This window comes from Euwallacea similis, chromosome 11 (genome assembly GCF_039881205.1).
Source record: "Euwallacea similis isolate ESF13 chromosome 11, ESF131.1, whole genome shotgun sequence".
NCBI classification, from domain to species: Eukaryota; Metazoa; Arthropoda; class Insecta; order Coleoptera; family Curculionidae; genus Euwallacea; species Euwallacea similis.
This window is the reverse complement of record NC_089619.1, coordinates 3,281,775-3,295,540: the sequence shown is the minus strand read 5'-3', so window position 1 is coordinate 3,295,540 and position 13,766 is coordinate 3,281,775. Positions and strand designations below refer to the sequence as shown.

The window sequence follows — 13,766 nt, the reverse complement described above, 5'->3', positions numbered from 1 at the left end:
TGTCTATCGGATATATTTTATTTGTTGTAAGAACTCTTTTTGTTGTTGCATTTTATAGGACTTTTCTATTTCACGACTAGAAAGATGTCAATTCTGTCTCGTCAAATTACGAAACTACGTTTAATACAATACATATCATATTAGAGCTGTATAAACAATAAGAACATTTGAGAATTTAGACATTTTATGTACCTATAGAAAATTATACACCGCATACTTATAAGATATAAAGGCCATAAATATAACATAGGCAACAACTAAAAAACTATTTAGATAAAAATATCTATGAAATTCCTAAAAAATGTTAATCAATTATATTAAATTACATACATATACTATATGAAAATTTATATTGATGATTAATAGAAATAATCAAATAAAAATATTACTCTAGAATTTAGAAAAGATATATCATTAAAATAGGTATTAAAAAGGCCAATAAGCTAGCGTCAATAATAATATTAAACGCAATGTAATTTTTTTGCATCAGTAATCACATTGGCACTAACGCCAATAAACCATGCATATCGATATCCTGCGATTAGCTGGGTTTTCACATGCAATCATTAGTGACACAGATGCTATGCCAGTTTATAGCCCAACAAGTGTTGAAGCGAGGAATCACTTCCAAACAAATTCAGTTTTATGTAGGCACATGATTTTATCTGTTGCAAAGCTTTGTATATCAAAATTCCATACTGAGTCAGAATTAAATTATTTCTGCAATTGCTCCTTTTTTTTCATTTATATCATTTTTATTTCAATCCTTATAGTCTTCTAATTAATTATTTCATAACCATGGATACTGGTCATGAACCTCCAAGAAATTAATAAAGAAAGAGGCTATATTTCTTGGTCAAAACTGGCATTCTTAGCACAACTTCACGAAACCACAACTGCACTTCACAAAAACTCTTGTTCTTGTATACTAATTTACGAACTTCCCTAGTGGTAATGGAATTAGTTCGTTAACATTAGCTACAGTTGATTGGTGTCAATTTTTTTTTGTATACAAAAACAAGTGTGTTTTTGAAAAGTTGTTGTGTTAACAATATCGGTCTCAACCAAGATATTTTCTGTTCGGATAATTATCAATTTTCTGAAAGCTCAGGGACAATTTCTGTGTTTATAGAACAATAAATTATTAGTAGAGTATAAAGATAGAAGTATAATTAGTATTTTAATGTGATCGTAGATATAATTCCTGATACAGTCCTGAATTGTCATGTAAATTTTGCCAATGCCAATATGTGTGGTATTTGAAATGCATATTTTATAAGAAATCCTACATAAAATTGAATTTCCCTGGATGCGACTGTCGACGTAATGCTTGTTCTGCAAGTAAATGGGCATAGCATTATTGGAGCCACTAATCTTTGCATGTGGAAGCCCAGCTTTTACTCCATCGCTGCAGTTGAAATTCCCTACCCATAAGCATACATACATATTATGTACACACATAGACATAGATCATGAATAGTGTTATTTGATAGTTCAAAATGTATACCAGGTCGGTTGGGCATATTTTAGTAGTTTGTAGATAGTAAATAGTATTAGATCGGTCGTGTATTAGCAATATTTGAATCAGTGGTTCAATAGCACCATGTAAAATGTATAATTTCCAGACCGTACTGCTCTATAGGTCTATTTAGATTTTACATTTATCATATTGGTACGTTTTATTAGTATTTTATAGGGACTACACATTCCATTGCGAGTATTTTTACTTGAAATAAATAGGTAGGATCGCATGCGCCTCTTTGCTCAGGTGCTGACTGTAATTCAAAGTAAATTTTACTGAGGGTACTCAAATTATCTAACACACTTGAATTTTACAGGTCGATCACACTATGGCCTATTTACCTTCAAGATGGACACAGTAAAAATAATAATAAAAGATTCATCCACCACATGGCCAACCGGTGATTGGTCTATACCTGCAGGTGACGAATCGTTTTACAAAGTTGCAATCAGATTTATTTTCATTCCTTTTATACGTATCTACATACTTGTTGTTAATTGTTATTTATTGTTGGTTGAGATTTATTGATATTCTCATATACAGGGTGTAACATAAGTAAGGATTTTCCTTTTAACACGACATAGATCTTAAAAAACTAAGCAACATTTTTATACATTCAACATTTTTTCGAAATATCAAAAAAAACGAAATAAGCGCAGATAAGTTTTAATAAATTTTTATATAAAATCTAAATACATTCCTGCACAAAATAGTAAATTCAATGTAAAGGAAATAAAATGTCCCACAAAAAATTATCAGCTATCGTAAAAACGCAAAAAACTTTTACCATGCCGCTTAAAAATGAGTCGTGAATATTAGCTCCAGGTGTTATTTTGATAAACTATCACTATTAATACTATTAAATTGGCAGTTATTGTTCATTATGCAATGCTATTGCACAAGAAATAATTAGAGGAACACCATCTCTTCTAACAAGATGCACAGAGTCGTGGATAAGGCGAGCGACAATTTGTGCAAATGAAACCAATGGAGACAATTTCGAACACCTTTTTTGTAGCCAGTCCCAGAGTGAGTAGTAGCTAAAGATATGGTACTTATTAAAACTTTCATAGGCGCATCGGTTGTTTTTGAAATTTCGAAAACATCTTATATAAAAATATTACTTAGTTTTTTGAGTTTTATGTCGTGTTAAAAGGAAAGCCCCTACTTATGTTACGCCCTGTATTTCAACTTTCAATTTATTAAATCATTCTAGCAACGAACTCACATATCGTCTCTTATTACGTTTTAAGAGCGCTTAAGTCAGTTCTTGTTCAATATTTTTGCTGTGACTGAGCGTCCATTTGATTTGATCGCGTCTATCTTGAAAATAACTAAATTAAAAACCACCGCTTTTTTCCAAAAAACTCCTTATACATTACTATAGTAGAATTTAGTTTAGAATTCAAAAACGTTATAAAAACTGTATCGTTGCTAAGGTTAGTTCTAAGCTAAAGAAAATCCTGGATACTTTACATGTAATGTTTCTCAGTTGCTTTGAAAATAACGGACAGGTTTGAGAGTGCACCGGAAGTTTGAATGCCTTTGTAACCCATCTTGTACTTTATATACCTATTTAAAACCGTGTATTTCCTACACCAACTTTAATTAAGCTTCTCGTTTATTTGTGTAGGTAGCACTTACATACATATATGTATATTAAATTGAAAAATATTTATGAGAAGTTGATCTTCATAAATGTTTTCTGTAAACACACATACATATCTCTTGATGCCTAAATATTAAGATGTAAGACGTTATTTCAAGGTGAAACCAAACATATCAACATACATATCACTAAAGAATAAGGGCTATATGTATAGAAAATAATAACATTAATAATAGTGTACGTACTCAATATTGACTAATAATATATTATATAAATATTGCACAATTTTTATTCGTATATCCTTCAATTGAAATTGTAAATCAAAATATGCATTTCCATTATTTATATTCGTATTAGCTACGTAAAGTAAAAATTGATCAATTAGCTGTAATAATGAAGAGCTATACTTACATACAAATATATGGTTTTATCACTACCTGAAACGCAAAGTAACTTGGAATTAAATTAAGATATTTAGACGCGCGTGCTTAAATTCGTATAATAAAATCATATTAATTTAATAAACGACTTTTATGTTTTTTATTGTTTTAGGCGAGCCGATTTACTTTTGTTTATTTTTAGGTATTGTATACTTATTCGACATAATTTACTTCTTAGGGTTCCAACAAAACATAAAAATATCTAACTTTTCTGAACATTGGTCTCTCTTTCTACTCTATAGCAAAAAAGGGAGATAGCTTATATACCGGTCCATGGATAATGTGAAAACGCATGACAACTAAAACATAACCTCACTCAAAGCCTTTTAGTTTGTTTGATCGACAAATTGTTGTTTTTAAAGCTTTTTGTAAATGTTGCTCATGAAGCTCTACCAAAATGTTTAAAAACACATTTCAAAGCGGTTTTCTCTCTATATTATATAGTATTGGCAGTAAGCCACTTCAGATTTGGGATAAAAAGGTCAAAAATGGGCACATCAAGCGAATCACCGATGAAGATATTCAGTCTTTAGTCCTGGAAATTGTGGGATGTAATGTTAGTACCACATATATAACTTGTCCAGCGGACCCCCGGAAGACTTTGGGGATTAAATTGCCTTATTTGGTGATGATTGTCAAGAATTTGAAGAAGTATTTTACTTTTGAGGTTCAGGTTAGTAAAATATTTGATGATTTCAGAGGGGCAGATGGGCAAGGTATTTCCAAGGTACATATTTTGAGGTACTTCTGAGGTACCCTGGTGTACAATGCAATTTGTGGGCCTAATGGTTTGTATACATATTTCTTTATGATTAGAGACTTGATTCTATTTTGGCAACATTAGGTACTAAGGAACAACAATATTTCTTCTCATCCAGTACTAATTATTTATGGTAAGGCTAGAATTGAGGGTAGGATTTTATTTTAGTAGTAAGCCTTTTTTAGAACTGATTTAGGAAATTCACAAAACTGTTTATTTGCAACATGTTTCTAATACATTCCCAGGCAGCTTGTATTCCAATTTATATAATTAGTGTTCATATTATATTAATTAGACTTCATTATTCATAATTTAATTCAACTCTAAATCATTTTCAATTTTAACATAGCAGATTGTATAAATACTGTTTTCTAATATTACTTTGTTTGTTTTTCTACAACATTTTCTTAACTATTATGAGAATTTTTTTTTATTTTGTTGCCATTTATTCTCATTGAATGGATATTGTATTACTTATAATAACCGAGAACCTCATAGGTACCTACATATAGTTTTACTACCATTTTCTGAACCAAATCCATTGCAGATATTAGATGACAAAAATGTGAGACGTAGGTTTCGAGCAAGCAACTACCAGTCGACAACCAGAGTAAAACCCTTCATCTGCACCATGCCAATGAGGTTGGATGAGGGCTGGAACCAGATCCAGTTTAATGTAGCCGATTTCACTCGTAGAGCTTACGGAACAAACTACGTGGAAACCTTAAGGGTGCAAGTTCATGCTAATTGCCGGATACGAAGGGTGTATTTTTCAGATAGGCTTTATTCTGAAGACGAGCTTCCCGCGGAATTTAAATTATTTTTGCCCATACAAAATAAAACTAAAACAGCGGTGGCGACCACTAGCTAATTTAAAAGGATAAGGGTGAATTAAATTTTTAGTGGGCTTGTGATATTATTCTGTTTATTTGATTTCTTGAGATGTGTTATATTTGCCCTTTCCTACGATGTCATATTGGGACCTAAAATACAATGGTTATATTTATTTACATGATTATTTATTTCTACTTTTAATAAGTAGAAAGAATGCTTGAATTTAAGAATATGATGCACTGTTTACACCTCTTTCAAATTGAAACTCGTTAGGTAGGTATATAATATATTTTCATTATAAGAGTGAAGACGAGAAACCAGTCCATAATTCAGCACATAGTCGGTGAAATATAAGATCTGGAGGTGCATAAAATACTCTGTACTTTTTTATTATATTTATTCACATTTGATGCACTACTCCCACAACTTCTCTTTACCAGCTATCTATTCATATCTCATTCATCATCTTCCAGTGGTATAACCATTTTACCAATTATGGGAATATTAATTTTTGACAAATAATAAAATTGAAGCTACTTCATGGTAGGTCTGTTTCATTTATCCTCTTTCCATTAGTTGCTATCTCATTTGACCTGTGAATTGGTGAAAATTTGGAATCATCAAGTTTTTGAGTAAGAAAGCCGCAAAATAATTTTTATTTGTGTGATCAAAATTAGGTCAGAGCCCTTGCCTAACCACGCTGCACCTCGTAATTATTGATTATCGGTTTTAGTCCCGGCTTTACGCAGCTTGCCTCTTAAGCAGGAGTTGTTTGTATAGCCTTTTCACTATCTTCCTCTAGATGGATCTAGCATGATTGTTCGTAAAATTTAATTAGATATATTATTATCATCAAACTAGTTACTCATCAGTTATTACATATATAGATTTCAAATTGAGAAATTTGTCATGTTTCTTTCATATGTCGAGTTGCTCTAGTTTTTTGAGCGATTGCCTTCACCACCAAGTAAAAACAAACATAACAAAGACAGCTATATTTACTATTAAATATTTCCAGATTATACAGAGTGATACTAAATGTTTGAGCAAGATCGAGGACTTGTCAAATTAAGAGAGTTTAGGGAAGATTTGCTTATGGTGGCCTCTTTAAATTTGACTCTTATTCATGTCGCAATTTGGTTCATCATTGCTGTCACTGGTCTGCTCATACATTCGTTGAATGAAGTAGCTTTATGCAATACAAGTTTTTTAAATAAAATTATTATTTATTTATGAACATTAAAAAAAAATTCTGGTGGGTGCATTATGAGAATGTGTCTGCTAATGATAACAAACAAGATATTTTCGATGAAAATATATTTATTTACTGTTTTGACAAAAACAAAATCTGAAGCATTCTCCAAAACTTCAGTAATATCTTAGATAGAAATATGGTCAAACCGCTAATTAATTTATTTGTTTTATAGCTTTCTGTTTCATCATTTTAGAATAAAGTTGTGTAAACAGTAGTAATTTTGAAATAAATTAAATGATAGGCAGTGCTCGGAAAGGATTCATATATTGTATGAGGAAATGGCAGATTTCATATAAAAATGTTTTAATATCAATAGATGATTACAGTGCAAAACTGTCGTTTTCGCTGTTTTTTCGAATTCAATTCGGGATTATGGCACTTCCATTATTTTTAACCAAAAAATAAAAGTTTCGTATCTATGTTTACCTGCATAATCGAATAAATATTTCTACAAGGAATTTATGCGCTCGGCAAGTGTTCTATTGGATTTTTCAAAATTAAAAAAATGGGTTGTTGACGAGGTTTTGCAGCGTAACCATCGATTGTATATACGCGCCTTGATGTGCAGTGTTGACCATTGCGAAACGTTTTTATTTGTAACAATAGGCATAAAATATGTCAATACTAAATTTGTTATCTAACTATAACACTGTCCTGTATAGTACTATTAGGTGTCTATTTTCCTCTTATAACGTTAATCGTTATTGCATTCTTCAAATTTAATGGTATAGGTTGATATATACTTATCACCAAACATAGTTACTCCCCAACACTTCCCACGGCTTTCGATAATAGAAAGTTTTTCCACAATTATTAATAAAGAAACTCAAGTTTTTTGTTTATCAACAACCATATGAACAAACAAAAAAAACTCGTAATTTCACGCTGCTGATTCCGGCAACAACCATATTATCGGTTAACTTCAAAGTTGAGAGGCTGATGAACGCACGCGTTCAATATGTAATTATCATTTCCACTTAAAGGCTAATTATTGTATCTTATTGAAATGTACTTTGCAGGAAACAGATGTGGAAGCCAAATACTTTCACTATAAATAGATCTATTATTTGATTCCTCCATGTTGAAACCAGATTTATTCCAAAATTTTCCGAAAGAAAAACCAAATAATTTTGCATCCCCGCAAAAAGCATATTATGAGATGGTAAGTTACTCCTAAAACAATATTATGCCCGATTTCAGTACAAACCATCATGCTTGTTTTCTTGCAATTCAGTAAAGTTTACCAACAACTTTATGATGGTCAGTAATAGACGACGCGATGGGAGCGTCAAGTTTCCGTTTGCCAGGGAAGTTTATGCTGAGGTAATGTGTTTAAGCTGCCAACTTTATATGAAAGTAGGTATTTTCGAAATTTGTAGTGTAAAATGCAGTCAAGTCCCTTCCGAATTCAAGTTTATGAACTGATGACGGTTAATTCTTGGTAAATGCCCTTATAAGTAGTCAATTGATTAGAAAGAAAGTTTTCTGAGATTAGTGTAAAAATGCAGGTATTGGCCAACTTTTATCACCATATTTTCACATTTTTTTAAAAATCTGGATAGCGTCAATATTTATTTCTTAACGCCATGAATATGTTAACGTGAAGCTAAATTCTTTTTCCCCATTTTAACTACCTATTTATACATATTTGATTCACCTGTGCCTGACTTCTAAATTACTTACTTTGTATTGACACATCACAAAGCAAATGAATAGATAACTGAGCAATCAAGCGATTCTTTATAGGTAATTCTATTCTACGTAAACGTTTCATTAAATTCTGAAACCTTTTAAACCAAATTGTATCAAATCGTAGGGCGATATGACGTAGTTTAAGTAATTGGGAAACAATTCTGAAAATAATGTGTTTGTTTGGAAATAAGCTGAATTATTGAGAGATATATTAGAGAGATAGAGAGATTTCTAAAAGGGCATTGAGCACTTTAGTTATATATATTATACACTCACATGCGGACGCTTTTGAGATGCAAAAAGTAATTCCTTTCAAAACTTCAAGGGAAAAGCTTTTTTTTTAAATCTGCTTGTTGTCTGTTTTCTGGAAAACTGAGGTCAATAAATCAAAGTGACATTATCAAGTACATCTCAATTCTCAATATCATATCATATTAACAGTACAGATGAGAAGCTGAAATCTCCGTCGATATCTTAACAATATGGAAAATGTCTTTCAGAGTAATCTTCCAATTTCCGAAATTGAACAGGTTCACTAGGCGTAGGTAGAATTGTTACTGTTATTTCACACACTGGATTCCTGTCCAGTTTCTTGTTTAAGCATAGATAAACACGAAACCACGCATTGGTTTTTATTGAGTAAAATGCATGCACTTCTTTGATTATGCTGTTCTTGGATAATGATTCCTTAATAACGATGCAGAGTATCGTTTCATTTAATCGTATGAAATTTCTCAAAAGCCTAAAAGCCTCTTCGTTTTCATCAATACGTTACTAACATAATTATCTATACCTTTCCCCATTTAATCGACTTCGTGGTTTCGATAGTTTCCGACATCCCAATATATGGAATATTCATTTCGGATACAGTGTATATTTATTCCCTATTTTTGATATGTCTGGGCCCTTTTCTCCTTTTTTAGTGGATATTATCTTCTGGGTAAAGTGGTCCCTCCCTCGATCTATTGGCCCTAAGAACCGATAGATTAAAGTCGTGACAACTTTATCTAGAAGGTAACTTCGACGGAAACTAAGAAATTAATCTGCCGTTATTTTATTGTTGCTATGAAAAGTAGACTCTGATTAAAATTACCCAAGCTTGAGTTTTTTTGCAGCCAATGTTAGGTGCAATTAGGTAGATAGTTAACTGTATTTTTGTAACTTGTAGAGTTTCAGAATTCTAGTGTAAGCAAATAAGTGTTTTTGATCATTCAACTCTGTTCGATTGAGATCGAACTCCTCGAACCTGCCAAACTTTTATTAGTATCAATTTAAATGTTGCAACCACGTGTTTATGATTTCTGTTCTCAACTAAAATGTGCGTTTTCTTTGTATGTATCAGTTCCAAAATACCCAAGAGCAACACCCAGTAGACAATGCAGAAACTGGCTATTCCGCGTATAGATAATGCCACCGACGCGCGTTTCCATCAGCCTGTATAAAAGCGCTGCCCGCGAATGGTTGCCAGTTTCACTCTTTGGGAATCTTTCTGGATCAGCAACAGGTCCCATATCCCGAAGACCTTAACAGCTGCTGCCCCTTTCTCTCCTTCTCCCACTCTCCGAAAGTTTACGAAGTTTTCAAAAGTTTGTGTCGTCGCGGTCACATAACTTCCACTCATCTTCATTTCCGCATCTAGACGGTAAGTTTCATGTTTTACGATCCTACCCTTGGGTTTTTACTGAGTAGTCGTTTTTATGTGTTTTGTAATTACTTATCCTAACAAGGCCGTTTTACGACAGTGTAAGCAGTTAAAAAAACAACATTGAAAGCCTGCAAAAGTGGCTATTTTTAACGCGTTTTTATTTAATGTATGAATCTGTCTAAATAGTTCTTCAAAACTATTTTGGTTTCAATTCCTGATTAATTATCTGTTGAACTACTTAAACATAAATTCAAAGATTTCGAAACAATTAAACTTTAATGTAATGTTGTCTAGTGCTGCAAGTTGTGAAAATTCAATTTCTGTAACATCTGAAATGTTTGCTGAAAATTACGCGAAACCGTACTATTAATTCAGTTTAAGTTCTGATTAGTTCTCGATAATTTTATTCATATTTACCTATCGACTTTTCGATGAAAATAACTTTTTGGCAAAATCATTAAAAGGCCTTTTTTGTATTTATTTACGAAACTATTAATCTTAAGTAAGAAGACTAGCTTTAAAACGATCACAATCATTTATGCAAAAAATATCGTTTATACGATATTAAACACGTGGGGATATTATATGTTCCCTTAAGGGTTTCACAATTGAATTTTTTATTTTGTTTATTTGTGACAATGTACAATTCTCCAAAAAAAAATTATTATTTTCGTCACAACATACCATTTTTCATGTCCTCAAGTGCTGCTTGGATACGCCACTGTTTTTTCTTAATCGTGTTACAATATGTTCATCCACAAGAATCTGTTTCAATTTTATTCTTTTTTTACAGTGAAGTTTTACAGTAAAGTCCATTGTTGCAGATGATCAATTTAGGGAGTAATAATAAAAAAAAATTGTAGGGATTGGTAGAAAAATTCTTTGGCTTCAAATGTGACTCAACTACACAACCATGTTTCATTATTACTCATCTTGTAAAGTTTAGTGTTTGTTGGTAATATCTTAGGGGGACTTCATACCGGAAGTTATTGGTGTAGATGGCCAATTTCGGGGAGTTTAAATTCCTCAAATTTTGTGTAATTTTTTATGGAGACGTTCTTTAATGCAAATATTCAAATGCAATTCGATTATGCCATAGTTTCTTTTATAGCCAAGCTTCAAATTTTCATATTGATTCCTAAAGTTGGCGGGTCTCCTTATATCGAATGTCATCAGCGGATATTGTCTATTTCAAGGGTTATTATATTTCAAAAGTTTACTTTTTTCCCAAATCTGGTAGTGGTACGTTTTCTGTTGTTTTCGAACACAATTTGATGATTATGAATTTCTTCAATACATTTTCAATTGCCTCAGCTTTAGCTCTTCTAGTCACTATGGTAGCTCTGTGTCAATAATTTGTAAGTTGTAAATTGGTAACGTCAAGGCCTGTTTTTCCTCTGAATCTCTTATCCATTTTAATAATTCATTTTATCCCATCGGAATATTTTTATATCATAAAATGGCACTTTTCCATTTAGGATTTGGCGTCAGGATACGGCAACTATGGGTGATATTTGAACCTCTTTATTGCATTGGCTTTCTAAACAATTTGTAACAAAGATAAAGCCCCAAATTTATTAAAATAATCTTAATATGAGGGTAATCATTGGAAATGTTTGTAGTTTTATATTCTGAAATATAGAAATTACAGGAACTTACTGAACAAATAGCTAGCAGTGAGCTTTTGCAATCAAGGAGTTTTTTTTTGCTCGTCGAAACATCAGTTCGCAATTTTCCATGTGAAGCATTTCTTGCATCTCTTCCCTTTTTAAGTCTGATGTCACCAAACTGGTCAATAACTACGGTAAAGTCTATGTTGTGCATTTCTTGAATAAACTTCACAGTAACAATCTATAAATTTTCACCACATTTTCTTTTTATTGAGATCGTTTTCCCCATATTGTTGTCCTAGTCAAGCAAAATTAAACACAACTCCTCTATCGACGTTGTTCTTTGAAACATGTAATCCTTTTTGGCCAGAAATTAGTTAAAGTGTCTCCAAATGGACGCCTCGATTTTTTTATATTACCCAAAATAGATTTTTCGATATTTTGATCGATATTTTTAATGTTTCTATACACTTTAATCAATTTCGCAAAATATTTAAACTCAGATAATTAAAACCGGGTTTATAGATTCACACAACGTAGAGTTAGCATAACGCAAAAAAATCAGTTCAAATATACTGGAAAATTTATACATTGTATGTTTCCTTAGGCAGTTAAGTAACCTAACCGGTCCTTAAGAATTTTGCACAGTGGCAGATTTCTTACCCTGCGTTACGCTAACTTTACGTTACATGAATCTATAAATCCGGTTTAGATATGCTTGTATTGAGCACTAGCTTGATTCACAGCAACATTCTTACCCAAGCATTAAAATCAGGCTATGAGGGTCGTGTCAGGCATAAATATTTAATTATCGCTTACTGGCCGCGTTCCAACAACCGACCTTACCAGAAGGAGGTCTATGCCATTTGCAGCCTTTGGAAAGTGCCTATTACTTGTATTTTAAAAATTTCACTCGAATTTGAAAGTTCCACATTTAAATCTCAGGCCAATAATGAATTTGAGTTTTAGAATGTATCACTTTTTTTCCCAACAGTCGGTTTATCAGCGATTCTCAAACCAACGATTGTCAGTTTTAAACCGCCCGAAGATAAAGCACATTTTCATCTTTATGCTGCTCCTATAATTGTAATTTCTCACACTACCCAACTCAAATATTTGTCTGTTTTTGGAATCAACTGCGAAGAAGAAAACATTTTATTTACAAATTTATAGAGTTACTCCAATCAATTTGTAGTTTTTGAGGTAGAAATTGCGCTAACTTTTAAATTAATAAAATGCCAAGAAGAGCGGTATTAGCTAGCTAAGAAATCCTTCACAAAGTCTTTCCGATGAGAGCTATAAAAATAAATTTAAAACACGCACATAACAGTTAAAGTAAGCATTTGCAAATTAAACTTGCTATTTAACTTGATCCCCTTAGTATTTAGGAGAGCATATATCTTTGTAATTTATGGCTGTATAAATTTCAAGAAAATCAGGAATCGACGAGGTTTACATTGAAATTTCCTCGTTTAATGCTTAAAAAGCTAGCGAAAGTCTATATAAAATTTCCCTCAAAGTAAAGTAACCGCAACTTCATAGAAATCTAAAGGAAATAGCATGGAACTTATAGGAAATTGCAAAGCTGCAAATGGGGTTAAAATACGGAAAGCTTCCACTATAGTACTCATTTAAAGTAGAGTAACAATTATGCGCATTTCCAGGGTTTTGCAGCTCTTTAGTTCAATTCTTTAGTACTGAACTACTTTATAATGAGTGTTGTCAAACACGTGGTGTTTGTGGAACTCAACAGTTTAAAGTTCTCGCAGACGTTACTTTTAAATGTGATGATTGTAATCACTGAAATTTAGAATATTAGTTCGTCTTGATGATTAGTGCTAACGAGCAATTCTACAAATTTTCAGTGGTATGTAATCTAATACCTTAGGGGCGGCAAACAGTATTTAAAATGTTCCAAAGACACCAATCTAATGAAGGTTAACTCGCCAATTGAGTATTGAGATTTACTTCCATACAGTATCGAGATGAAAAATATCATAAATCTTTTCTTTCCGCAGTGAATAAGAGTAGAAGGGTATGCTCATTACGTCCTCATAACGCAAATGAGTACACGTAAAAATAAATTTTTTACACATTCCTTAAAAGTGTAAAATAAGGGTAATTGGGTCCTCTTATGTTATAAGACGAGATAGTGTAAATTTGTTAGAGGCTTTAGAGTAACTTTGTAATGTCGCTGCAGGATGAATTTTAACCCCTGTTATTTCATTGCGAGTCCAATTTGTCCATTGAGAGTTTTAGTTTGTGTCCATTCATACATTCCTCTGCACCATTTAAAAATTCGAAGTTGTTTGGATTCTATATGAAACACTATTGTTCCTAGGAACAACATTAACATTGGAGTTCTAGTAATAGAAGATAACTTCTCTTCCAGCTTGCAT

General features: G+C 32.2%; 2 protein-coding genes across 3 annotated transcripts in view; both read left to right on the top strand.

The window, feature by feature from the left end:
- Positions 1 to 3,887: 3,887 nt before the first annotated feature.
- Positions 3,888 to 5,575, top strand: Bug22 (cilia- and flagella-associated protein 20). Its single transcript, XM_066394863.1, has 2 exons — positions 3,888 to 4,244; positions 4,879 to 5,575. Exons 1-2 carry the CDS (start codon positions 3,969 to 3,971, stop codon positions 5,200 to 5,202), a joined length of 600 nt encoding a protein of 199 aa, XP_066250960.1. The 5' UTR covers positions 3,888 to 3,968; the 3' UTR covers positions 5,203 to 5,575.
- Positions 5,576 to 9,551: 3,976 nt separating this feature from the next.
- Positions 9,552 to 13,766, top strand: part of LOC136412088 (uncharacterized) — a 29,189-nt gene continuing 24,974 nt past the window's right edge. For both annotated transcript variants that reach the window (XM_066394984.1, XM_066394983.1), the window contains exon 1: positions 9,552 to 9,754. The gene's annotated coding sequence lies outside the window, so the exon portion shown is untranslated. The remainder of the gene's footprint in view (positions 9,755 to 13,766) is intronic.

What these genes read in the sequence shown, in the direction of transcription:
- Bug22 (XM_066394863.1), top strand. Translation starts at nt 3,969, where the DNA reads ATGTTTAAAAACACATTTCAAAGCGGTTTTCTCTCTATATTATATAGT. An exon ending in ATTTTACTTTTGAGGTTCAG is followed by an intron (nt 4,245 to 4,878) that starts GTTAGTAAAATA and finishes AATCCATTGCAG; the next exon opens with ATATTAGATGACAAAAATGT.